This window comes from Rhynchophorus ferrugineus, unplaced genomic scaffold (genome assembly GCF_030347505.1).
Source record: "Rhynchophorus ferrugineus isolate W39M unplaced genomic scaffold, kcgeb_rfMv2 rfM3, whole genome shotgun sequence".
NCBI lineage: Eukaryota > Metazoa > Arthropoda > Insecta > Coleoptera > Curculionidae > Rhynchophorus > Rhynchophorus ferrugineus.
In genome coordinates, this window is record NW_027472582.1 from 53,406,877 (window position 1) to 53,431,560 (window position 24,684).

A 24,684-nucleotide genomic window follows, 5' to 3' on the forward strand; every position below is an offset into this window, starting at 1 on the left:
ACATTATTGATATTGCTATAACAGAATGGAGTTTAAGACAATAACTACACATTCTGTTGATTTACAAGAAAATGAAATTTTTGAATGAATATCTTAAAATAATTTAGTACAACTTGATAAAATAGTATAGTTAATAAAATAGTCAGATCTGTATATAAAGAAATATTACAACTCTTGACAAAAACCCATAGATAATAGTAAGTAGTAAAGACAGACAAGGGGTTCAATCACCATTCAAATACATCTCATGTCTCATGGCACAGCCTAAATAAAACTTGATACCGGACTCAAGTCATAATATATATATATATATATATATATATATATATATATATATATATATATATATATATTATAAAATTATAAACAATAGTGAATATTGAACATTAATATATGTTTCCATTGTTAATACCTAATTTTACCAAACAAAACCAAAGATTTTATAAATTTTGTAAATGTTTAGGCTTGTTTTATTTGGTAAAATGGGAGGTACATATTTAAAAAATAATTTATTTTACTTTTGTATTTAAAACTAAATTCTATGTTGTAATGTTAAAAAAGTTAAACCAAAATGATATAGTCATAGAATATTATATGTAAATACATCCTTTGGTATATTTTATATTGTGGGCCCTCCAATATAAAATATATTAAAGGATCTTATAGATTTTTAATTTTTCTTAAGAACTCTTGTGTTGAAAACGCGATTACAAGCATTACAACATAGTAAAATACATAATAAAATTGATTTAATATAACTAGATACATTATTGATATTGCTATAACAGAATGGAGTTTAAGACAATAACTACACATGCTGTTGATTTACAATAAAATGAAATTTTTGAATGAATATTTTAAAATAATTTAGTACAACTTGATAAAATAGTATAGTTAATAAAATAGTCAGATCTGTATATAAAGAAATATTAAAACTCCTGACAAAAACCCATAGATAATAGTAAGTAGTACAAAGAGACAAGGGGTTCAACCACCATTCAAAAGCATCTCATGTCTCATGGCACAGCCTAAATAAAACTTGATATCGGACTCAAGTCGTCCCATAACCAAAATTATTGGGCTGCTACTGCGATTACAAATTGGGATTGCACTGCACTGCATCTTCTATCCTAATAAATAAAAGAGAAGGTTGATATTCGAAACCATATTAATTATATACCCATATTCTTATAGAACGAATATGGCTTTGAATAATATAACATAAAATATATAAAATATTAGGTATTTCAAGTATTTTGATCAACGATATTTATTTTGAGGTTTCTTTACTATACTATTTATAGAATGATAATTTTCCATTTAGTATTATTCAGTGTATACAGAGGCTAATCATGGAGGGCTCATAATTACATTTTCAATATTGATAATATTTATTGTTTAATTTGACAAAATCTACTACTGAAATCAAATCATCATCAAAAACATTTAGAAACTTATAGTGATTGCGTCTTCAGCGTGAACTGTGAGAGTGACTGCATGATACTGCTTCGTCATACCCCAATTATCGGTTTAGTTTTCACCAACTTAAGTGGTAAGTGGTATTTTTCATGTCAATGACAAAAAAAGACCTGAATTGCCAAAAAAACAATGAATTTTAAGGCTTATTGAACGGAAATCAAAATCAAGCACGCAAAAAACTTTCAGACAGCTAAGCAGCTGATCAATCAACCTTTTCCAGACTGTTATATGGGATGGTAAATATTCAAAAGAAGGAAACATGACTGCCACACGAATTAACTGATAAAGACCGTTAAGGAGAACTTATGAACCATGTTAGTGTCGCACTTTTATTGCGCAAAACAAACATCAAGCAAAACAGAAAACATTTGTGTAGCGTATTGAAACTGAATTGAAGCTGACAATGAAAAGCGAATCTAGTACGACAATCTCAGGCACAATAGGTCATAGGTTAGTTTAGGAGAACCATCCACATCGACAGCCAAGCGGAGTATTCATGACCATAAAATCGTACTATACATATGGTGAGATCGACATGGTGCAGTGTATTACGAGCTGCCAAAACCAAATGAAACTGTAACCTCATATGTCTGCAGGCGCCAGCTGAATAAATTGAAAAATATATCGTTGCAAAAAACAAAAGTAGAAGCGTATAACAGACGCAAAATCATCTTTTCACATGACAACACTTGGCTGGCTGGATCCATAATTAAATCATTGCCAAACCAATATCATTCTTTCGAGATGGCATCGCCATTTGTTAATTATTTTGATTACTATATATAGCACTAATTTTTACAGCGCCTTTTAAAAATGACAAAATAATCAGAATACCTGGATAGTATACCTAATGGTTATATGTATCTATTTAATGATTTTATAAAAGTAGTGTATTATTTACCTATCAGAATAACAGGTACCATAAAAATCTCCATGTATCAACCACACATCCAGTAGATTGATCTGATGAAATATTGAACAATAAATAACATCAGTGTAACAGAAGAGCATAAATGGTGGAATAACTTACGTCTATTCTAAGCATTTACTTCGAAATAATTAAAGAAAGGTCCCAAATTTCAACCCCACGCAGCTGCCACCAATGTTATACTCTTTCTAAAAGAAAATAAAAATTATTACGTTATCCTAAAGATGATAATAACTATTATTATACCTTGTTGTAAACCTTCGAACTAGGACATGTTCCACGGACATCATCAGTCGAAGAATGCTTCATAATAAAACTATAGCTTATACCAATACCTAAGTAGTACACAAATTAAAAATTAGTTTATCGTTAAGGTAACTATATATACTTTCCAGTTACACAGTGATAAGTGAAACTTTTGAAACTAATGTTAATTAAGAAATATAAATTATAAATAAATGACCTCACCAGAACTCTCCATCAAGATACTCAAAGACAATACCTTCTATTTCTGAATAAGATTTACTTTTGTATGGTCATACTATCATTAACACTGAGCCTATTAAATTCTTAACTTCATAAAAGGGAGTAACAACTAATCATAAATAATTTTCTGATTCCTAAAAAAATCTCAACATTTTGGATAATATAAAAAAATGGGGGAAAAGTAATTTTGTATATCTCTAATAATACTTTTTCAATGGGTTTAACTATAACACTACAGCATCAATCGTTTACTCAGTCAAAAGTTATAGTCCTTTCAGCGAGATTCGGAGGAGGTTATTTTCTTCATATTTTGATTTTAATTTCCGAAAATTCGTCAGAAATTGTATGGTGTTAACGGCGATTAGTGCTTAATTGAATGCTAATGTCAGAATTGGTATGTCTATTTTAGATTTAGTTATCCGCGTGACCATCGAAAAGACTTTGTGAATCCCTTCAAAATCCTAAAAAGAATCGAAATCAATAATTATGAAACTATTGATTACGGACAATGAAAAGTGGATAACATAGGAGAATAGTGTAAGAAAAAAACTTCACAAATAATTGCAAAGCCCGCACTGACACCAAGGAATATTTTTAATGGGATAGGAAAGAATATTATGAGCTACTAATACGTGGCCAAACTACGAATTCGACTCTTTACTGTCAATAAACTGTAACGCGAAGTGGGCCATCAAAAACTATCAATGGAACAGGCGTTGCCTTTCATCATCACAGCGCTACATCACTCACATTTTTAATAACTCAGTAAAAATTGAAGCAAGTTGACTGGGAAATATTGATGCATCCACCGTATAGCCCGGATCTTGCCCCGCCCAACCATAATTTTGTTGCAATCTCTGCAAAACTCTCTTAAAGGTTTTAAAAGAAATTTCCGTAAATAACTTGATTCACTTTTCGAATGGGGATCTTGGAAACTCTACAGTTATAAATGTATAATTCTATCAGAAAAGTGATAAAAGTTTATCGCAAAAAACGATAAATATTACTGCTTAGTATTGGAATATTATTTCAATAAATTGACTTTTAAAAACGTTGACGAACTCGAAATTACTTTTCCCTCCATGCATTATTATAAACAAAATATAAAAACAATTGCACTTATCCTACCTGTGTTTTTTCTTCTATAATCACCCACTTTCACACTCAAATATTAACTTCTCGTTGCGTAATAAGTATCGCGTTCATATACGTCGTTTATGCGCACTTACCTGAAACAATAGAAAAAAATTTCATTAAGAATTAGAATTAAATTTTTAACATATTAGAAGAATACTGTGGCATAAACTAATATATAAAGCTCATATTATGTAACACAGTCGAGCAATTTTGACTTTAGTGAATATACAATTCTTTAAATTCCTTTGGAATTGTGTATCTAAAGGCACTATGTAATAATTAAATTTACCTCAAAACTCTCTACAAATATTACAAAGACACAGTTGTATTTTATTACGGTCAACTTTTAGTTAATGGTCTCAAAGAGTTCCCAGGTATGGGTTATGCGATAGTGTCAACCCAAAGTGAAGTGAATATGTGCCGCGAAACAACGAACGTTCTTCGCCCTGATAACAATCGAACAGTGAAAACAAGAACTTATAAATGAAAACAATGAACTGACTAATCAGCAGTTAACTCAAATACTGTTCGTATACAAAGTAATAAGCTTGCAGCTATGAGATTCCATTTGCAAGGTCCGTCACAAAACATTGAGGATTGACCAAGAAAACGAGAACATTTTATATAAGAATATTTCACCGATGAGGACGAACTACATCGAGAGGTAGGTAAACAACCGGAATGCACAGAAGTGAAGAATTAGAAGGATAAAAAGAGGAAGAAATCCGAAATGACACCTTATTCCCCGCTATTAAGAAAATATCAAGGAAATATACAGAACATGAAAAAAACAGAAGCAAGAAGTTAAAATTCCTCTGCGTACTCCGATTAAGGTAATATTGACCATTTTAAGAAAATAAATAAACGGAGTAGCCACTAACCGAGTACAGTTCATTGATCTGTCAACTAATGTCTTTAACGTTATTTGTACAAAAGAAAAGATTATAAAAAATATAAAGAAACATCTCATTCAAATGAAACAAAATTAATAGATGACAAATGATCCATTCAGTACACTTGAATTCCACACATATCAATTAAAATATTTTTAACAAAAAAATTGAATCGACTTTTTAACAGGAAAAAAACATTTTAAAATAATATATGTACATAATAATCGTTATAAAAAGTAAATAAAAATAAACAAAAACATTATTTAACCTATCTAATACACGTATTTTATATTCTATTATATACACACAATTTAACTTAATACCTACGTAAACCTATTTATCTATTTACATTATCATTTTAATTACTTCCAACTGATCACTTTGAAGTCGGTGCCGAGCAACAAATTAGATTTGTTATGTTCGTAATTTAATTTTGTGTATATCTGATAAAATTATAATTTTTATATTGATGGAAATAAAATATACAGTCGAACATAGAACCTCCTCTTTTCTCGAAGTCGGTTAAAAAAAAGATAAGTGGTACACAGTCGTTATTAGAGATAGTGAGACTACCGTCAACAAGGCAAGATAATATCGAAAGCGAACTAGATACTCACGGGCATGAAATCGCGACCCTTACGCCTATAATGAAAAAGACGATAAATTCAAATGACAAAAAGCTTATTAAGGCTTTCCCGCTGTTTTGCGTCGATTTAGTAGAAAATGAGAACAAAACCATTTATGACGTAAAATATCTAATAGACTGTAAAATGAAAATAGAACCCCCAAAGAAAAATAAAAGTATTGCACAAACTCCCAACAGATTGAGCATACTAAAAATGTCTGAAGTAAGGAACCTAGATGTGTGAAGTATGCTAGCAAACATCACACAAATCAATGTAGAAAGCACCGCAATAGCGTAGTAACGTGTGCATTATTCAGCGAAAAAGGACCCCCTGCCAATTATAAAGGGTGTATAATGTACCAGAAGAAAATAAAAGAACTTGAGCCAAATAAAATGACATACTGAACAGTACATACCAGCCGAAGTGCTCGAGATGGAACAACTCTACTTATAAAACACAATATACAGCATCTCCAACAATATGAGATCACAAAAGAAGAAATTCAAACTACGATAGTTGACATTGAAAAGAAGGGTGCTGAAATAAACAAAGGAGCTATATACTCCAAGATACAAAATAACACAACAATACAGAGATTTATTTTTAAAATTAGGCCCAAGACTTATTATTGGAAGCGACTTTAATGTTAAACAGACCTCCTGAGGTTCACGATTCATAACACCTGAAAAACGAAACGATACTCACAGCAATTAATATTACAAATTTTAACTTTCATTTAGAGCGTGAACCGACTTACTGGCCTACTGACAGTAATAAAGTGCCAGACCAGTGTTTTACAATTCGAAAGGCATCTCATCAAATCAAATACAAACAAGAGATTTAAAGAAAGACGAAGAGCTAGAAGAGTATGGTACAGAACCAGAAATTCTGTAGATAAAACAATTTTTAATATAATTAATAAATAGCCAAATGAGAAGATTAAAGTATATAAACAGAGTTGCTTTGAAAAATATGTAAGTGAGTTAAAATGGGAAGTAGACAAAGATTACTTCCTATGGAAAGCAACGGGGAAATTTAAAAGACCAATTATTAGAGTACCGCCTATTAGAATGATCGAACTGAAATGGGTTCGACGCAACAATGAAGAAGCTGAATTATTTGCTTAACATTTAGCTAACATATTCCAACCGAATGATGTAGAATCTACAATAGATATAAATCCTGTTTATCATCCCGATATAGCTGTAAATCTGATCTCTCCAATAGAAGTTTCGACGGAAATTGACAACAAACTCAATCTTAAAAAGGCTCCTGGAATTTAAGATATTTCACCCGAGTTATTGAAACAAATGCCACGATAAGCAACAATCATGTAGACATATATATTCAATGCCTGTTTTAAACTTTTAGTATATTCCGGAATGCTCGAATAATTATGCTTAAAAAACCTGACAAACTAGTAATATAACGCACACAAAACAAAGTTGTACGACAAACTATCAATGCTTATCGATCCGGAACCAACAAAGAGCTGCATGATGACCTTGAAATCAAATGGATATTTGAAGTGACCAAGATTTCGCCTTAATAGATTTAAAAAGATTGGTAAATCACAACAACGTGAAAGCAATGCTACTGAGCTACTAGACAATACGTAGAAAATTAGAATGTTGAAGCAAACCAAACCATACGAACTAATTTAGTGTACAAGTATACGTTTAACTTTAGCTTAAGTCGTTTAGTTTTATTTTAATTTGGGAAATACATACCGATGTATTGATCCCGTACTCGCCTATAGATGCATGTACAACTAGTGTATTAATGCATGTACAACATAACAGTAGTAATAAATTAATTTTTAAATTAAGACTGTACTAAGCGTATCTAATCTAAGATGTAATCAATTAAAAGAATTACCTTAAGGCATCTTGAAGTTGATAATAATCCTGCTGAGGTCCCCAACGAGTTCATTCCAGGCCAATACCAATTGCGGATTTCCTCAAACACGATCCCAAGAAACAAATGCTCCATAGAAGGCGTTCGAAAACATCGGCAATAAGACAGTTTACGTTGAACATAGGAAAGGTAAAGGCCGCTCTACATTCACCGTAAATAAATTGTCATCATATCGACCTGGAATCGCGACGCGATTCAATCTGTACCCCAACTGGAAAAAATCAAAACATATATTAAGAAAGAATACAAAATATAAAACAAATATAAATTTACCTGACTTTCCATATCCTGTCGCCTTTAGTCTTCTGTCCAACCCTAATATTAACGGAAGAAGCGCACATCGAGTGCTCGAAATATTTTGGGCATTCGGAGAGACCCTACAAAAATAATTTAGCGCGCAATGTAGAGCTCGACGAGACCCTATTTCTCACGGAGGTTGGACTACACATCACGGACACAAGAAACACTCACGCTGCGTACACGCAATGTCCTGTAATAGAATAAAACAATAGTTCAGAATTGAGAAATCAAAAAAATAAGAGAACTTACCTCACTTCCCTGAAGAAAACGCTGGAATATGCTGGCTCCGGTTAAGAAGCTTCAACGCCGACCCAAACCAAAACAATGATCTGCCTGAAGCCATTTCGGTGAATAAAAAATAAATATCCATCGACAAAACGGGTACGTGCCGACCATTGTCAGGAACGAACCGGCGTTAAAACTGTTTTAAATTTGAATTCGCGTTACATTTGATCGATCAAAAAGAGAACAAACAAAAATGATGGATGATTTTACCACGCCGAATAGTGACGCTGGGCACGCAATGCACAATCCGGATGGTCACCACGGGCCTCCCGGCATCCTGGGCAAAATTCTTCAACGAATTGTTCGCGTGACTAGTCCTGATGACCGACGAGACCCACATTATCACCGGAAAAGGAAGAACGAAGATCTATCGAACCACCACCAATGACAACCCATACTAGCCCACTCATCATCTATCGGTCGAACTTCCGGGTCCCCAGCTGTAGGCGACCCGCAAGGCGATCAACTAGAAGTTGCCGAAGCAACGGGCGATATCATACAACGTGTCAAAGTCTGCAATGGCCTGCTACCAAGGGAATAATAATGTGCACCAAGTCTAGAACGATCCAGGCTCGTCAGCTGCATTACGCGCCCATGTCACACGCGCATAACGCGTAATAGCTATTTGTGATGTTCCGTACCTGAAAATAGGAAAACAGTTAAAATATATATCAAAACACAATATATTCAATTTCCACTTACCCGTTATGGAGCACAGCAAGGCATTATATTAAAAAAAAAGCGAACCACTAAAATTACTGGAAAAATTAACGAGCATAGTTGCTTGGAGCGACGACGTCGAGCTACACCGCATAGCACCGCTCGTACAACCATAATGAACAAAGATGAAGTACTATCAAAATCCACATATCAGAATACATCGTTGTCAACATATTTTTTTCAATGCTTATTTCTAAATTAACTATAACCTAATGCCTTTTTATATTTATATTTTAGACATATCCAGTTACGCCAATATCAAAATTATAACTAGTAGTACGAACATGTAAAATTTTGTTTAAAATTAATTTATATTTAATTTTTTTAAAGCAAACTAATCATGGACAGTGACCGAAATAAAATACAGAACGGCAACATATTGCGCATAGTGTAGGGTTGGAAACATCAAGGCACTCTGGTTTCTTCGACAAACATCAAAAAAATACATTGTTTATATTAACATTTTTTTATTTACTTCAAGAAACATTATTTTAACTATAGTGTTTTGAACAAATTTAGAATTTTTATTCAAGGGCGTGCCAATAATTTTATTTGTCAAATTAAAATACAAATATATAATAAATTATTTTTATTGAAATTCGTAACTTTGACTTTTAATTTTTCAGTTAAATATTGTCTGTTTCCTCAGGTTTTATTATTTTAATAAAAAAAGTGATTAAAACAACACAAATAAATATTTTTATTCTTAAATACATTTATATTTAGAATTTTTTATATATACATGATATAAGAAAATTTGCACTTTAAAATGCTCTATTTAACTACTTAACCACCAAAATTAATGGTTTTACATTCTTAAATCATCATTAACAATTAACTACGTAACATTAAAATATTCTTTAAATAGCGCATTAATACAGTGTTACTATATTTTTTGTATATTTTAAAGTCTCCTTTACCAATGGGTTTATTTGGACTGGGCCTATAGTTTAACGTGGGCTCCAAACCACGGTCCTCAGCATTAAGCCTACCGACTGGCGAGTGACCAACTTAGAAATCATCCCATAAGACATCCGCTCTTACCCAGCCTGGTTACTGGCGTGACTGGGATCATATTTCCTTGTCGGATTTTACACACTCTTGCCTAGAACATTCACAATTTTTAAACAATCACAAACGTAAATTTACGACATATCCCAGCAGGATTCGAACCCGTAGTATCGCAACAGCAGGAGGACCGTCCCACCGCTTTTACCACCGCTCCACCAAGCCGGCAATGTTAATATTTAATTTGACAATACAAAAGTTTTAATATTTACAAAGCGAAATATAACATATTTGTATTGCACAAGTCAATAAATATATGAATATCGCCAAAACAGAGATTATTAAGAAGTATATATTATGTTTGATATAATACAATAAAACAAACTCCCTCATTTAAAACAAATTATTATACAATACCCTAAAATTGCAATAGAAAGCCAGTTATAATGAAAAGCCACACGATTATATATAAAACTATCTTAATATTGCAATTATGTATCAATGGGTATTTTAAAAATCCGTTCATTGAGGCAAATCATTGAGTCCGATGTTTCCTATATTTTTTCATAATTTCCATCTTATCTTATAAATTCCTTCCCATTTTATTAATTCTTATAATAACATCAAAATATCTTGTTTGCAATAACAGAAAGTTGTCCATAATCGACATATATCGCGAAAAATATAAACAATATATTCAAAAAAAAATTAATGAAAAAAAATCGTTTTCACTAAAGGATTTCTTTTATGTCTAGGCACCCCGTGATGCAAATTTTAGGAAAAATATTTTATATTTTGTTGTTAGCTATTTTACATAAATATATTACAAACCACGGTTTAATTTAAAATTTAATCAAGTAAAGTATCTTGTAGTTCGTTATTAAAATACCTAGAATGTACCTAACCCATTGAAAAAACCTAACCTAATATAGTTGTTTTTCAAAACATCTCTGTTTTTAAAAAATGGATGAGATAGATATAGAATCAGCTATAAATGATGTAGATATCGATAATGACGAAGAGGTATTTAAAGTAATAATTTTTTAAATATTTTACGCTACGGTAGCATTTGATTTAGGTGCAACTATCTCTTCCAGAAATAATACAGTTAATGGAAGAGAATTGGTTAAATGAAAAATTCTCGCCAGAGATATTACCAAATAGAATGGATATAGTCGAATTACTTTTAGATCAAATAACTACCTTAGAAAATAATCTTAAAAAATTGAGTAATGCTGATTTCAAGAAAGGGTTGTACCAAATGGAAGTTGATAGGTTTAAATATTTAGCATTATTAATTAATTTCTTTTTACTTTTGAATCCTTCCTTTTAGAATAAGATTTTTAATATCTAGTTATCTAAGGAAAAGATTAGAAAAAATTGAAACATATTCAACCGTGATTTTAGAACAAGAAAAAAGTCGTGTTCAACAAGGAAGTGAAACATATTTAAGTCAAAATGAATTGGAATTTGCACAAGAATATGATCAAAGTTAGCATTAAAGATTTTAAGTTGAAATAATTAAGTTAATAATATTATGTCCTTTAGGTATTAGAGAACATTTTGAATCCATTATGAGGTTTTGCCCTGGCATTACAGAGACACAATTAATTAACCCAAATCTACATACTATGGTATTTTTAAAATCAAAAGAAGATATTGAGGGCATTGTAATCGATGATGGTAATGATGAAAATGATTTAATTGATCTCAATAAAGGTTCACAGGTTTTAATCAGTTATAAAAGCGTAAATAATTTTGTTAAGAGTGGCAATGTACATCTTATATAGCAACTCTTAAACATAATTCTATATAATAGATTTTTAATCAATAAATTATACATATTTTTTAAATTAGAGTTTTATTAAGTTTTTGTATGAATAAGTAACATAAAACATTGTCAAGTAAATTATTGTCCATTATTATACCATTATGTTACATTTGCTAAAATTTAGTCTATAATTCTAATAAGCGTAAATATAATTTAAGGTACATTTACAATATAGAAAAAATCATCAAAAAATATACTTGTATATGTTTACATAAACATTTATAAAATATATGTTCAATTATGTCCTATTAAGTAATTCACAAATTAAGTAGTGCAAAATGTTCTGCAAGAATGTTTTAAGTATAACTTTTCAAATAAGTAGTAATAAATTATAAACAGGCATTAAGCTGTAAGAAAGTTATTTACAAAATAGTTAATACATTAAAATATGTAATCATAGTACTTTTATAATTTTCTAAGAACAAATATTGTGAGGTATTTTTTTCTCTTGAAAGGCACTATATAAATTTCATAGCGAATTTTCTGTTTCTTCTTCCGTATTGTCCTTGTGACCATTCCATAGAACAGTTTTTTTGTCATACGCTTCTTTGGCTAGATATCTTAATTTACCCTCCATGGTTGTTCCAGTTTGTTGGACCATTTTTGTAAAATATCCATCTCTCTTCTTTAACAATTCATAAGGATGGGCAAATTCTACTGCCTGTCCAGCATCCATAACCAAAACTTTGTCGGAATCAATTATAGTATTAAGTCTAAAAAAGCAATATAAAATACTCGAAATATCATAATAAAAATTATCACCTATGAGCTATCGTAATAACAGTACAATCTTTAAATGCCTCTCTGATTGTGGTCTGAATAAGAGAATCTGTATTCTGATCGACATTTGCTGTCGCTTCATCCATTACTAGAACTTTATTATTTCTGAAATTTAAAATATTAGTAAACAGGCTTCATCTTAAAAACCTCTTACCGAACTATCGCCCGTGCCAAGCAAATCAATTGCCTCTGACCAGCACTAAAGTTGCTACCACCTTCACTAACATAGGTCTCTAACGCAACTCCATTTTGTTTTAGTTCAACCTGTTCCAAAGCTTTCCATAACTGCGCATCTGTACATTTTTCAAACGGATCCAAATTATACCTAAAAAGGAAAGTATATGGGCTAAATTACAAATAGATCTATTTAAGGCAAAAATGCAACCTTATGCTAGCAGAAAACAATGTAGGAACTTGAGGTATAATTGATATTGATGATCGTAATGTTCGAAGACCAACAATTCCAGTATCTAGGCCATCAATTTGTATATGTCCATCTATAGGTGCCAACCGGAACAAAGTAGCAACCAAAGAAGATTTTCCTATGAGTTAAACGTTTTCAGTCGTAACCACATATGATGCCATTTTCAATAAAATAAAGTTAAAACGAACCTGCCCCAGTTCTACCAACGACGCCAATTTTCTCGCCAGGTTGAAATTCAATATTAAGGTCTCTAATTGAAGGATGGGAATCTGGGCGATACCTTAAATATGCATGTCTAAAATCTACTTTTCCTTCCTTAGGCCAATCAGCCGGTGGTTTATTAGCTGGTAAAGCCTCCCAAGGTCCCTCTTCTTCTAGCTTTGTGTACTGCAAAACGCGCTCTACACTAGTCATGTTAGATGAAACTTCGGCAGACTGCCTAGCACCAAATTGGAGCATTCCTGGTAATGGACAGGTTTTAATAAACAATAATAAAAAGTATAATTAGTAAACAAAACCTGTAAGTATAAGAGTTTGTGCTATAACTAAGCCTACATTTCCACTTAAAGTATTTTCATTTTCAAAAATCAAAAACTGGAATGTAACTAAAGCCAAGAAGATAGTACTGACCACATCTAAATAAAAACCTAATGTTTCGCTAGTAGCAATGACCATATACCAAGTTGCTGAATGCTGATCCTGCACCAAAATAAATTAACAAGCGTTACATATTATTTCGAATATCAAACCAAAATAAATAATACTTTACCTGCAAGTCATCAAATTCCTTCGTAACTAGTTTTTCTGATTTAAATGCTCTAATAGAAGATAAACCATATAAGCTGGCTGATATGTGTGAAAAAATAGGAGCTTTTGTAGCACCTTCTAATCTTTTAATATCCTGAGCTGAAGCCAAATACAAATTTCTGGCATAAGTGAATATGTATAAAAGGATTATAGCAGGTATAATCATCCATGGACTAACAATAAAAACCTAAATAAATTAGCAGTGTATTTCTGATAATTACTATATAATGAAAACCATACCATTCCCAGGATACCACTCATCACTAAGAATATTTGAATTGCGTCTAACATACATCTAGGTAGAATTTCATCAACTGATCCCATATCTTTAGAAAATCTGTTCAAAATCCTTCCAGATGGATTGGTATCAAAAAATGCCATAGGAGCTTTTAATAAATTACTGAACATTTTATTATGAAGGTTTTTTGACGCTTTCATGCATATTTTATAGAAGAGTGTTGATCTAATGGTAAAATCACATTTAAGAAACCCCAATATATAATACAATTGTTAAGATTACCTAGCACTAGTTAAGATAACAGTAACGAGAATTAATACTGTATATATCCAAATATAATAGTCTCTGTCCTTTATATCGGAAGGCCCTGAAATAACTGGTGCTATTATACTTCCATTAATACTACCCCAGTCTGAACTCGTTAAATTTTCATTGTCTAGGAATGGTAATAAAGTTGTAGTAACATTTGTATCAAAGTCTGTTATGTTTACTTTTTCAGTTTTAACATATCTAAGTTCCTCTTTGTTGGTCCTAATTTATAGTTAACATTAATAGCTATGACTATATCTTTAAAGCAACTGTGAACTCACCAATGGGTTACCCACATATCGGAAGCATTACAAGCTGTTTGAGCAATAATCAATAATACTAATAAAAATAATAAGAATAATACTGAAGCACCTGCTTTAAAATACTCTATATATGTTGCTGATTTAATTGATCCTTTTTCTAGCATCTCTTGATTTTCATCAGGTTCTGTACCAACCATACTCTATGATAAATATCAGTTGAGTAGTTAAGATTATATTTAAAGCTTTTTAATACTTACAATTACTGATGATATTGACTGTAATCTTTCTCTTACTGGCTTTTCAGTGGTTTCTGTTTCTTCAACAGTTTCCTCCTCATTCTGTAACTCTTTGTTTTGTGGTTCAATTTCTTTTGAGAGTGTTGAAATATCTTTTTCTAATTCACTAAATGTTCCAATTTTATCAATTTTTCCCTGTAATTTGTTACGCAACAATAAGCAAGAACAATTTGTTATATTTTTAATAAATTACATTGCTCATAATTACTATTAGTTCGGCTCCTTTCAAAAACTGTAACTGATGGGTAATTAAGATGCGAGTTTTCCCACTTAAGTATTTTTGAAAACATTCTTCAAACATATGCTTAGCTACATGGGGATCAACAGCACTCAAAGGATCATCTAATAAATATACATCAGCAACTCTATATACCGCTCTAGCAAGTGAGACTCGGGCTCTTTGTCCGCCACTAAGAGCCGCACCTCGTTCGCCGACCTGAGTCTTGTCACCATAAGGAAGTTCTTCGAAGTCCCGTTTTAAAGCACATACATTCACAACTTCACTATACCTAAAACAGTGTTATATTTTAGACTTAATGTTTAACACAATTAAATTAAAATATATAAATACATACCTTTTACTGTGATAAGGTAAACCGAATAAAATATTTTGTCGTATATTTGAAGAGAAAAGCCACGGTTCTTGAGAGGCATAAGATAAGTTATTAGGAACCTGTAGTTCTCCCATATTAATAGGAAGTTCTTTTAATAAAACCTGAAACATACAGTATGAATCTAAAAACAGTTTTAAGCAACAAGTTTTTGATACCTGTAATAAGGAACTTTTTCCAGATCCCACAGGCCCAACAATACAACAAAAAGTACCTGGCTTAATTTTAAAATCAACGTCCATTAATGTATGGGCTATTGGATTCGGTAACCAACTAGCTCTAACTTTTGTTAATTTTACATCATTAGACTGTTTATTTTCCTCTAAAATACTTAAAAGATTAGAATGATTGAAAAATTAATTTTTATATGCTTTAATTAACCATTTACAGAAGAAACCTCTTCAGTGTTCTCTTTCAGTGTCAAAAATTCCTCCAATCTCCTAACAGATACCTTAGCTTCTTCATAGCTAGAGAGTGCCAGAGGGAAAAATATAGACATATATAATTGTATCGTATTTAAAAGTTGGGCCATTGAAAAAACCACATTACCTATAAAAAAAATAATTTTTCTAGTGAAATTAAATTTGAAGATACTATTACTTGATATTGGATTTCCCATTAGAACATAAGAAATTACAGCTATGTAAAGGGCAGCCCTTTCAACAAAAACATTTAGAGCTGAAGAAAACCCTTTTATATATGAAGTCCTCCTGATCATACGTATTTCATTCCTTAAATCGGGAAAAAATAATATAACACTTAAATTTATAACTATGTTAAATATTGACCTTCTTGCTAATTCTACTACTTTCTCAAATGGTTTTTCCCATGCATACATTTTAATTACTTGAATACCAGATGTAATTTCATTCATAATTTTTATTCTATGATCAGTCAATTGTGCTATTTTAGCTCTGTATAGACCTTGCAGTTTTGACAAATATCCTATAAAAAATAATATAAGTAAATGAATAATAAATACCTGTTGCTATAACTTACCTTGTCCAAATATTGCCTGTAATATCATAGCTAAAATTGTAGGGTATGCAGCCGCCCCTATGTAATTATACATAACACAAAAACTAAAAATTGTCTGAATTGGCATAATCCACAAGCAGTGCCAAAAAGATGCTGCTACATCAAATCTTTGGACATCATTAGACATTAGATTAATCAATTGTCCAGCTGCTGTTTTAGCTAAGGACATGTGATTCAATTTCAGTAACTAGAAACTAAATTTGTTTTGATGTAACTACACTTATTGAAATGAACTTACCTTTCGATACATTAATGAACAACAAGCTATTCGAACACGCATTCCAATACGTGAAAAGTACAAGGCACAGTAATGCATAAAAACCACATTGGCAAAAGCGAGAATTACAACTCCACATGCCAATAACCATCCTGTACTTGTGGTGGCAGTAGAATCTTTATCAAAATATTTTATATATTCAGCAAGAATAATTGGTTGTGATAACCTGAAACACATATATGACGCCAAAAAGTAACATAAAGCAATACTTTTTGTACTTGCTTCACAAAAATACAATTTATGAAAAATAGAATACCATAGAACATGTATGATTTTGCAAATGTCTTCCATATTACAAGTTTTAAACTGGGCTTTTCCTTTAGATTTTCTTTTCTTTTGACTTCTTCATTCCAATTCCTAAAATATATAGTTATATATATTTAAAATTATAATTAAATAAATAATTTCTTTATAAATAATTTAAAAGCAATAGCAATAAAAGTCATAATATTACTTTAGTATAATCAATGTGGTCTAAAAATAGGTGTTAATTTTAAAATGATAACAGAATGCAAAAAACAGCTCTACTGGTGTAAAGCCATAAAATATATTTTTGATATTCTACACCAGAACTAAAAAATATATTTTTTTTGTTAATTACTTGATTTAAATCCCCACGTTACATATCGCGCATATCTATTAAAATACTTAGTTAGACCTTATTTACCATTATATAGTTTACCTTTCTAAAGTATCTCCTAATGGTCCTGAAAGATCTTCTTTTACTGTATTATAAATATCTTTAATATGTAAATCTATTTCATATCCTAATTTAAGAAACGGTAATAACCAGCTAAAAAACATAATTTATTTTATAATAATGATAACATATTAAACATTTATTTAAAAAAGTATTATTATTATGTATTAAATAATTACTTACCAAAAGAAAAGTTTGGATAAAAAATTGGCTGATTCCTCAGGACTAGGTTTTTCGTATTTTTTAGTTGAATCCATTTTATAAAATAGATTAGTATTTGATTATATTATAACATTAATAAGTAATAAAGCGCACAGTCGAGACCGTTTAAAGTCATTATTCAATTGAAAATCCTTAAACTTATCGAAAATAAAATGAGGTTAAGTTAAAAATATGTTAACTGACATTTAAAAGTAACCAAAATAATATATATTGTTCTCACCTATTCGTTTAATTACTGTTCTAATTTTTAGTTAAACCAGTGTTTTCTTCAAATCTTTAAAGTGTAAGATGTGTATACCGTCCTGTTTTAAGGCGCACTGAAATTTGGTGACTAACAAAATGTGGAGTCCCTGAACTTAACTTATGAATCAATTAAAAGTTAAATCAACTCTTAATTCTACAAATATGTTACAAGTTTGAATTAAACAATATCGACTACGCTATAGTTTATATCAGTAGTTTGCGTATATAAGGATGAATTATATAATAATATTGGGATGCTAATTTAATCGATATTGGAAATGATAAAAAAGGATTACACGGGCCATTCCAAAATTATGAAGGAGGAGTAAAAACGTTTTGTGTATATTTGTTATGTCAATATTCAAGTATTCAGAATATTTTAATAGAAAAATTGTATTTAAAACAAACAGGAACAGTTATTTTATTCTTGAAAGATTAAGCAGTATAATGCAATACAAGAAATCATGAATAGCCCGACTAAGGGCAACCAAGATATAAACATCGACCAACCTAGGTATTAAAAATTATATTGAATATATTTGATTTCGTAATATTACGACTGTTTTATCAGTTAAAAATGGCAATTCAGCTAAACATTGTTATAGCAGAGACTGACTGATAAAAGTACTCATCATTGAACCAAACGATTATAGGAACATGCCATCAAAAATCTATATTTCGGCTTTATTAAGCGTTACAAGAATATTTTGCACGAAGAAATATAGAAAACGTGATATGCATATATATATATATATATATATATATATATATATATATATATATATATATATATATATATATATATATATATATATATATATATATATATATATATATGATTTTAATGGTTGCATCTCCTATACGGTATGTAACGGTATTTTTAGGTTCATTATCCGATTTGACTTGAAAAAAGCAAGAAATAATAATGTTATGTGATGATGAACTGCAATCAGCATTTTATATTGCAATATATATAAATATTATAATGAAATTTAGGTACAACGTTGCATTTGCATAAGAGGAGGATTTAAGATACCTGTAATATAAATATCATATTTGCAAAGGTGAATGCGATATGCTTTTTATTTTTATTAACTGAAAATTTTAATAGAAAATCGAGCATCGAAACAGAATAGCTGGCTTTAGCATATCTCGTTAATACTTATTCAAAGAAGCCAAACTATAGCACGTATGAAATTTATTTTATAATATAGTTATAGTTAGTTACATAAATAGTTACTTTTTATTCTGTTCTGATATATTGAATTAATTGTTCATTAATTACTGCTGGTATGCATATGCTCTGTTAATGAGATTTTTGGCTTCAGTTAGTGTTATTAAATAATAATACGATTGAAGTGTGTTGTGTGGTATTTATGGCGATATGCTAAAGTAAACACCAGTACCTGAATTGTTGTAGTTTCGGTCCGGGCATTTTACTTCTCAGTGAAAAATAAAAACATAAAATAATTAAGGATTCAGGATTACAATCTTCCCAAACAACACAAATCTAAAAACCAATTCTTGACGTAATTTGATTCCCTAACCTCAGATTTTCAATTTTGTGTCAAGATTGGTTTTAGTTTTCGAGTTCGCGCGTGCTGGCAGCATTGCGCTCTTATAACGGCTGTTATTTGGAACTTATTTGCTTTATGTGCGTCAGAAAGTCGATCCAAATGTTTTTGGTATGTTTGTTGTTTGTAGATGCTATATGACAAATGGGCTGACAGATGTGTATTTGCAGTACTTTGGTTTTGCTGTTGTAAGCACTTACAAGCCATGGGTATCAAATTTGTACAAGCTGTAACAAAGTGAAACACTTCGTGAAAATGTATACCTATCATTTTCTGTGTCAACGTTATGCAGGGAACAGAAAAATGGTGTACAGGACTACACGCCTAAGTCGCTACTTTTGCTCGATGAATATCGTCGTTGTAAATGCAAAAAATAGCATAGTATAAATATTCTGACGTATGATGTGTGAGTGTCGCAGGCATTTCCACGTACGGACAGTAAATCCATTGCCAATTTGTCCAGGTACATGTGCAAAAAATGCGTTAAGAACTTTGTCTTCATCATCGGAGGACATTGAAAGCGATTTTCGTTTCGAAAGTAAAAATATTTAATTTCGCAAAATGAACTAACTGATTTGATTCGCGATTTTAGTTTATTGGAGTAAAAAGCAGAGTTGCTTGCATCACAGTTGTAGGAATGGAACCATCTTAGAACACAAGTCACTATATACAGAAATAGAAATAACCTGATTTTACCGTTCTTGAAAAAAATAAAATAACAGGTGTTTCCGCAATGATATTAAAGGTTTATTTTCTGTGATTAGGTCTTATTAAGAACGCTGTCAAAGTGCTCAATCGCGAGAGGCTGACTTTCCTTTACTTAACCAAGTTGTTTTCAAAATTGTTATATACTAAAATCAAAGAAGGAATGTTTTTCGAACCTGACATTCGAAAACTAATGGCTGACGCAAAATTTACAAAATATTTAAGGCCAAAAGGGTTGATGACAACTTTCTCCGTAACCACAATTTACCAGATTACAAGCAATTAATCGACAATTTGTTGCAAAATTGCCATAAGATTGTAGCTCCAATATCTTCAGTACATTCTGCAATCACATCTTGATTTTTTCCACAATATATAGGCGACACGAGTGACACAAGGCGACTTCAAGATATAATGAAATACCAAGGATCTTGGGACAAAAACATGATAACCTATTATTGTTGGACCTTATTGGGTGAAATAGATTCCAAGCAGTATAGAAGGCTCATTTAAAACTATGTTAATTTCTGATTTATGCTTTATAATTCATTAATGGCCGTTAATAGTCAAATATAGTAAAACGATAAATTTATTGATTTCGAAAACTTGAACCAATTTTAAAAAATGGGTTGCTGATTGTCGTAGAATTAACAGGTCAAGTATTCTAGTCCATAGTACATAGTACTCCACATGTACTAGTACCATAGTCTCCGGTATACCATAGTAAAACATATTTTTTTGGCAATTTTTTTTTAAATTCAACATAATTCCCTTGAAGGGTGGTACACCGATTATAGCGACCGTCCAACTTTTCGATACCATTTTGTCCTTTGCTTTAAAATAGGCCTCAGTTTCGGCAATCACCTCTTCATTCGACGAAAATTTCTTCCCAACGAGCATTCTTTTGAGATCTGAGAACAGGAAATAGTCTCTGGGATCCAGATCTGGAGAAAACGGTGGATAAGGAAGAAATTCTAAACCTAATTCATGGATTTTTGCCATCGTTTTAACTGATTTATGACACGATGCATTATCTTGGTGAAACTTTTTTTTACTACAAATGCGCCCGTTTTTCGGCGATTTTGTCCTTTAAACGGCCCAATAACGCTATGTAATAGTCGCTGTTGATGGTTCTTCCTTTTTCAAGGTAGCGAATGAAAATTATTATTCCATGTGCATGCCAAAATACAGACGCCATAACCTTGCCAACTGACTGCTGCGTTTTCCCACGCTTTGGATCGGGTTCATCGTGTGCAGAGCACTCGGATGACTGTCGACTGGACTTTGGAGTGAAATGATGGAGCCATGTTTCATCCATTGTGACATGTCGACGCAAAAGCTCGGGTTTATTACGCTTGATCATCTTAAAACACTGCTCCGAATCATCAACTAGTCGTTGTTTTTGGTCAAAAGTGAGCTCGCGCGGCACCCACTTTGCACACAGCTTTCTCATACCCAAATATTCGTGAATGATTTGATATACACGTTCAGCTGATATCTTTAAAGTGTCTGCTATTTCATTCAATTTCAATTTACGATTATTCATTCAATTTTCAATTAATTTTAGGCATGGTACAATGGCAATTGATACTGCGCTAATAACGACTGAACTGGAAGTTAGTTCTGATTCTGATTCGGAAGACGAATTCGAATCTGAAATGGTAATGTTTATCTCCCAGATGGCTAGCAAAAGGTAACTGAGAAGTTGTATCTATAAAGAAGAAAGACTTGCGGAGAATTTACTTTAATTAAAGAATTTAATCCTTATGTAGTCTGCATGCTTTGTATCGTACAAAACTTGTCAAATCCACACATATTCCATTAATTCTTCTTCCATTTTTAAACACTCAGCGTGCCTTTAGGCGAAAAACTGCGAGAACACTGCTTTCCGCAAGATCATGTTGGCCAAAACTGCGCCACGGCACGCTGCGAAACAATATTGCGCGGTAGCTATCGTTCTTTAAACCGCCGTGACTCACGATGCGTCATTTCACCAAGCTGCGTCCCACTTTACGCTATTTGTCCTTGGTATTATAAATTTACACTGACGGATTTTAAGATAGTATTATAGAGATATTAAGCTGTATTTTATAGTCTCTAGTCCATTTGTGGATGTCGTTAACTGTCACTCACTGCTCTAATCAAAGATGTCTTTCCCCCATGTCTATGCCGTCGGCAAATGTTTTAAGGATTGTTTATTTTGTTATTAGGATATCAGCAGCGTAGAGTATATATAGGAGGCATTAAAAGTGGCGATAAATTATCTATTATGCTTATTACATTATATTTAACTACTCAATTGGAAATTATATTACACACGAATTGCTAAGATAATGCATGTAATGTCATGCCATTTATTCCATTTAATAAAATGTATCACAATTATTAGTAAAATTCCAAAATTCAGATTCCGATATGGTTTATTGGTATAGGTCTCTTAAAATACTATTTACATATTTTAAATTGACAACATGAAATAGTATCGATTTTAGAATCTGACATTTACGTATCCAGAATCACGTGTGTTAGAATATTTTATAAAGTGGCATTAGTGCAAACATACGTAAATTATATCGACATTGTTTTATTTACTTTGATCTTATTAAGAGGCTATCTTTATCTTAAACCTTAATCAGTTTGTTATTAAAACCAAATTTTTTAGTTACTTTTTTGGCATTAGATTGTTAATTAAAAGAGTATTCTAGTATATATAAAATTACCGAATTTTATTGAAGTTATTATCCTTTGAATTCCAGGGTGTAAAGATTCTAATAAAAAAAAATTAAAAACTCAATGGTCTTAAACAGTTTAAAAAAAATTGTGACGAATATACGAATTTACTGAAATGTGGAATATTATTGCTTAAGAAAACTTCTATTTTTATATTTCTGTATTTTAAATCCTAAGTATTTTGTTAAGATTGTTAACTAATTAAAGTGAAACTAATTAATAATTTAGAATAATTATCAACACAGTTTTAACAATTTTTCTTCTAATATGTTGGTAAATTATGGAAACAAAACTGTTAATAAAATAAGGAAAACTAAATTTTATGTTCCCACTCAGTTATATATTTTTTGAAATGTTACAGTAACTAACATTTATATTTTATAAAAATAACTGAACCCAATCACGGTTGCTGATGTATGCTGAGAGTATGCTCTTGGTACTTGCTAAGATGTTTTTGTTAGAATCGATTTTTTATCTAGCGATTTGCGTGGAGATAGATAGTCATACGTATTAAAACACTTTTATTTATAAAAGTAAATATTTGCAATGTGCACTGTGCAATGTGCACCTCTATCTCTTTCTGCCCCTTACTTCCACCTCTCTCATATTTAATTAGCTATTTATTTCACTCTTATATAAGATCAGATTGTTGAGGACAAGGAAAAGAAATTGTTATGTGATAACCTCCTTCTTCCATGCACGAATGATTATGAATTTGTTTTATGCAAAATTTGCAGAAAATAGTAAAAGATGTAATCAAGTTAGAAATTAAGTTTCTCCACTTGGGATGATTTCATTAATTTTACTAACCATAAAGAATCTGTTTTTTATGTTAACAATTAGCCGTGCAAATTTGGATAAATTAAAATATTGCATATATAATTTTAACATATTACAATATCGATTGTCATTCATTCAGTCATCATTCAAATATAAATATAATGAAATATCGAAAATGATATTGTTCGTTTATCATTTGTAAATCATGCATCATTCGAAAAAAGAAGACGCGATTAATTGAATGGCGATATAAAGCGACACTGAGGGTAAAAACGGATCAACCCATTTCACTCGTTCACCATTCAGGTAGTCAAAAAAAAAACAGATGGTCGGATTGTCCGGACCTTACAATAATAAAAGTGTTAACAAGAAAAGCTATAATATATTTAACACGGCATTAAATTAAGATCCAGTTGTTGCCAAGATAACATAAATGTAGTCAAAATTATTTTTCTTCAAAAGTGCCGCTATATTAATGTACATATTGTATATATTATACTTGTGTATATATTCTTATTTACAATCATGCATAAAAGTAAGCATAAAATTTCAAGGTGGCGTCTAGGACGACAAAGCAAAAATGTTAAAAATCAAATGATTGAAATAGTCGATAGTAACAACTAATAAAATCAGTTGAACCAAAAATAGCGACTGAATCAATCGATAGTAAAAAGTAGTCACTTACTAAACAGTGGATCATTTTTCAGTCCATAGTTTCCAAGGCTAAAAATAAGGTTTAATCACTTAGATAACATCGATAACTTTTGTTACTCCTTTCAGTGTGAGAAATTGAATCAGTAATAGATGGTCAGCAAATGCATTCGCTTTTTGTTGATTGTTGTGTGCCCAATTTGCCCATAGGTCTCTTATAGGTGGACTGTGTAGACATTCGTTTTAGTTATTTGATGGTTTTTAGAGCGAATAATCTGTTTCTTTATCATCTGGTAGGTTTCGCATATAATAATTTATGGATTTTTTTAATTTCTAGTATTTTCCTAAAACTTTTGGGTTATATTGTTTAAAATATTTTTATTTTCAGGTGTTCACCATTTTGCTGCCATTTTTTGCAGCTTTCGT

At 31.1% G+C, this 24,684-nt stretch overlaps 2 protein-coding genes and 1 long non-coding RNA gene across 11 annotated transcripts; 1 reads left to right on the forward strand and 2 right to left on the reverse strand.

Annotated features, from left to right (window-relative positions):
• Positions 1-992: 992 nt before the first annotated feature.
• LOC143193591 (uncharacterized) lies at positions 993-2,793 on the reverse strand. Its single transcript, XR_013005062.1, has 4 exons — positions 2,654-2,793; positions 2,510-2,595; positions 2,381-2,442; positions 993-1,130 (listed from the first exon to the last, which is right to left on the reverse strand). It is a non-coding gene; the product is annotated as an uncharacterized LOC143193591 (long non-coding RNA).
• Positions 2,794-10,648: 7,855 nt separating this feature from the next.
• Sld5 (DNA replication complex GINS protein Sld5) lies at positions 10,649-11,632 on the forward strand. Of its 5 annotated transcripts, none has more exons than XM_076400060.1 (4): positions 10,649-10,802; positions 10,858-11,054; positions 11,113-11,270; positions 11,328-11,632. In XM_076400060.1, the coding sequence occupies exons 1-4, from the start codon at positions 10,743-10,745 to the stop codon at positions 11,567-11,569; spliced, it is 657 nt and encodes a 218-aa protein (XP_076256175.1). In that variant the 5' UTR covers positions 10,649-10,742; the 3' UTR covers positions 11,570-11,632. The 5 variants fall into 5 exon arrangements, with proteins under 5 accessions (XP_076256175.1, XP_076256174.1, XP_076256178.1 ...); XM_076400059.1 differs by having other exon boundaries at positions 10,662-10,811; XM_076400063.1 differs by having other exon boundaries at positions 10,663-10,802; positions 10,877-11,054.
• A 157-nt stretch (positions 11,633-11,789) lies between these two features.
• Positions 11,790-18,017, reverse strand: LOC143193726 (putative multidrug resistance-associated protein lethal(2)03659). Of its 5 annotated transcripts, none has more exons than XM_076400054.1 (23): positions 17,796-18,017; positions 17,537-17,712; positions 17,336-17,446; positions 16,876-17,010; positions 16,615-16,819; positions 16,338-16,563; positions 16,127-16,283; positions 15,939-16,069; positions 15,720-15,887; positions 15,497-15,660; positions 15,303-15,442; positions 14,921-15,236; positions 14,689-14,862; positions 14,450-14,631; positions 14,142-14,390; positions 13,862-14,084; positions 13,584-13,808; positions 13,333-13,513; positions 13,003-13,275; positions 12,776-12,932; positions 12,545-12,715; positions 12,373-12,495; positions 11,790-12,323 (listed from the first exon to the last, which is right to left on the reverse strand). In XM_076400054.1, exons 2-23 carry the CDS (start codon positions 17,608-17,610, stop codon positions 12,080-12,082), a joined length of 4,029 nt encoding a protein of 1,342 aa, XP_076256169.1. In that variant the 5' UTR covers positions 17,611-17,712; positions 17,796-18,017; the 3' UTR covers positions 11,790-12,079. The 5 variants fall into 5 exon arrangements, with proteins under 5 accessions (XP_076256169.1, XP_076256171.1, XP_076256170.1 ...); XM_076400056.1 differs by having other exon boundaries at positions 16,338-16,535; positions 17,796-17,925; XM_076400055.1 differs by having other exon boundaries at positions 17,537-17,706; positions 17,796-17,919.
• Positions 18,018-24,684: the final 6,667 nt, after the last annotated feature.

Excerpts from the sequence above, each read along its gene's own strand:
- Sld5 (XM_076400059.1), top strand. The coding sequence starts at position 10,743 with ATGGATGAGATAGATATAGAATCAGCTATAAATGATGTAGATATCGAT. Across the intron at positions 11,055-11,112 it reads TACCAAATGGAAGTTGATAG|AATAAGATTTTTAATATCTA; the intron begins GTTTAAATATTT and ends CCTTCCTTTTAG. Across the intron at positions 11,271-11,327 it reads TGCACAAGAATATGATCAAA|GTATTAGAGAACATTTTGAA; the intron begins GTTAGCATTAAA and ends TATGTCCTTTAG.
- LOC143193726 (XM_076400054.1), bottom strand. The coding sequence starts at position 17,610 with ATGGATTCAACTAAAAAATACGAAAAACCTAGTCCTGAGGAATCAGCC. Across the intron at positions 14,391-14,449 it reads GATATGTGGGTAACCCATTG|GACCAACAAAGAGGAACTTA; the intron begins GTGAGTTCACAG and ends ACTATAAATTAG. Across the intron at positions 12,933-13,002 it reads CGTTGGTAGAACTGGGGCAG|GAAAATCTTCTTTGGTTGCT; the intron begins GTTCGTTTTAAC and ends TTTAACTCATAG.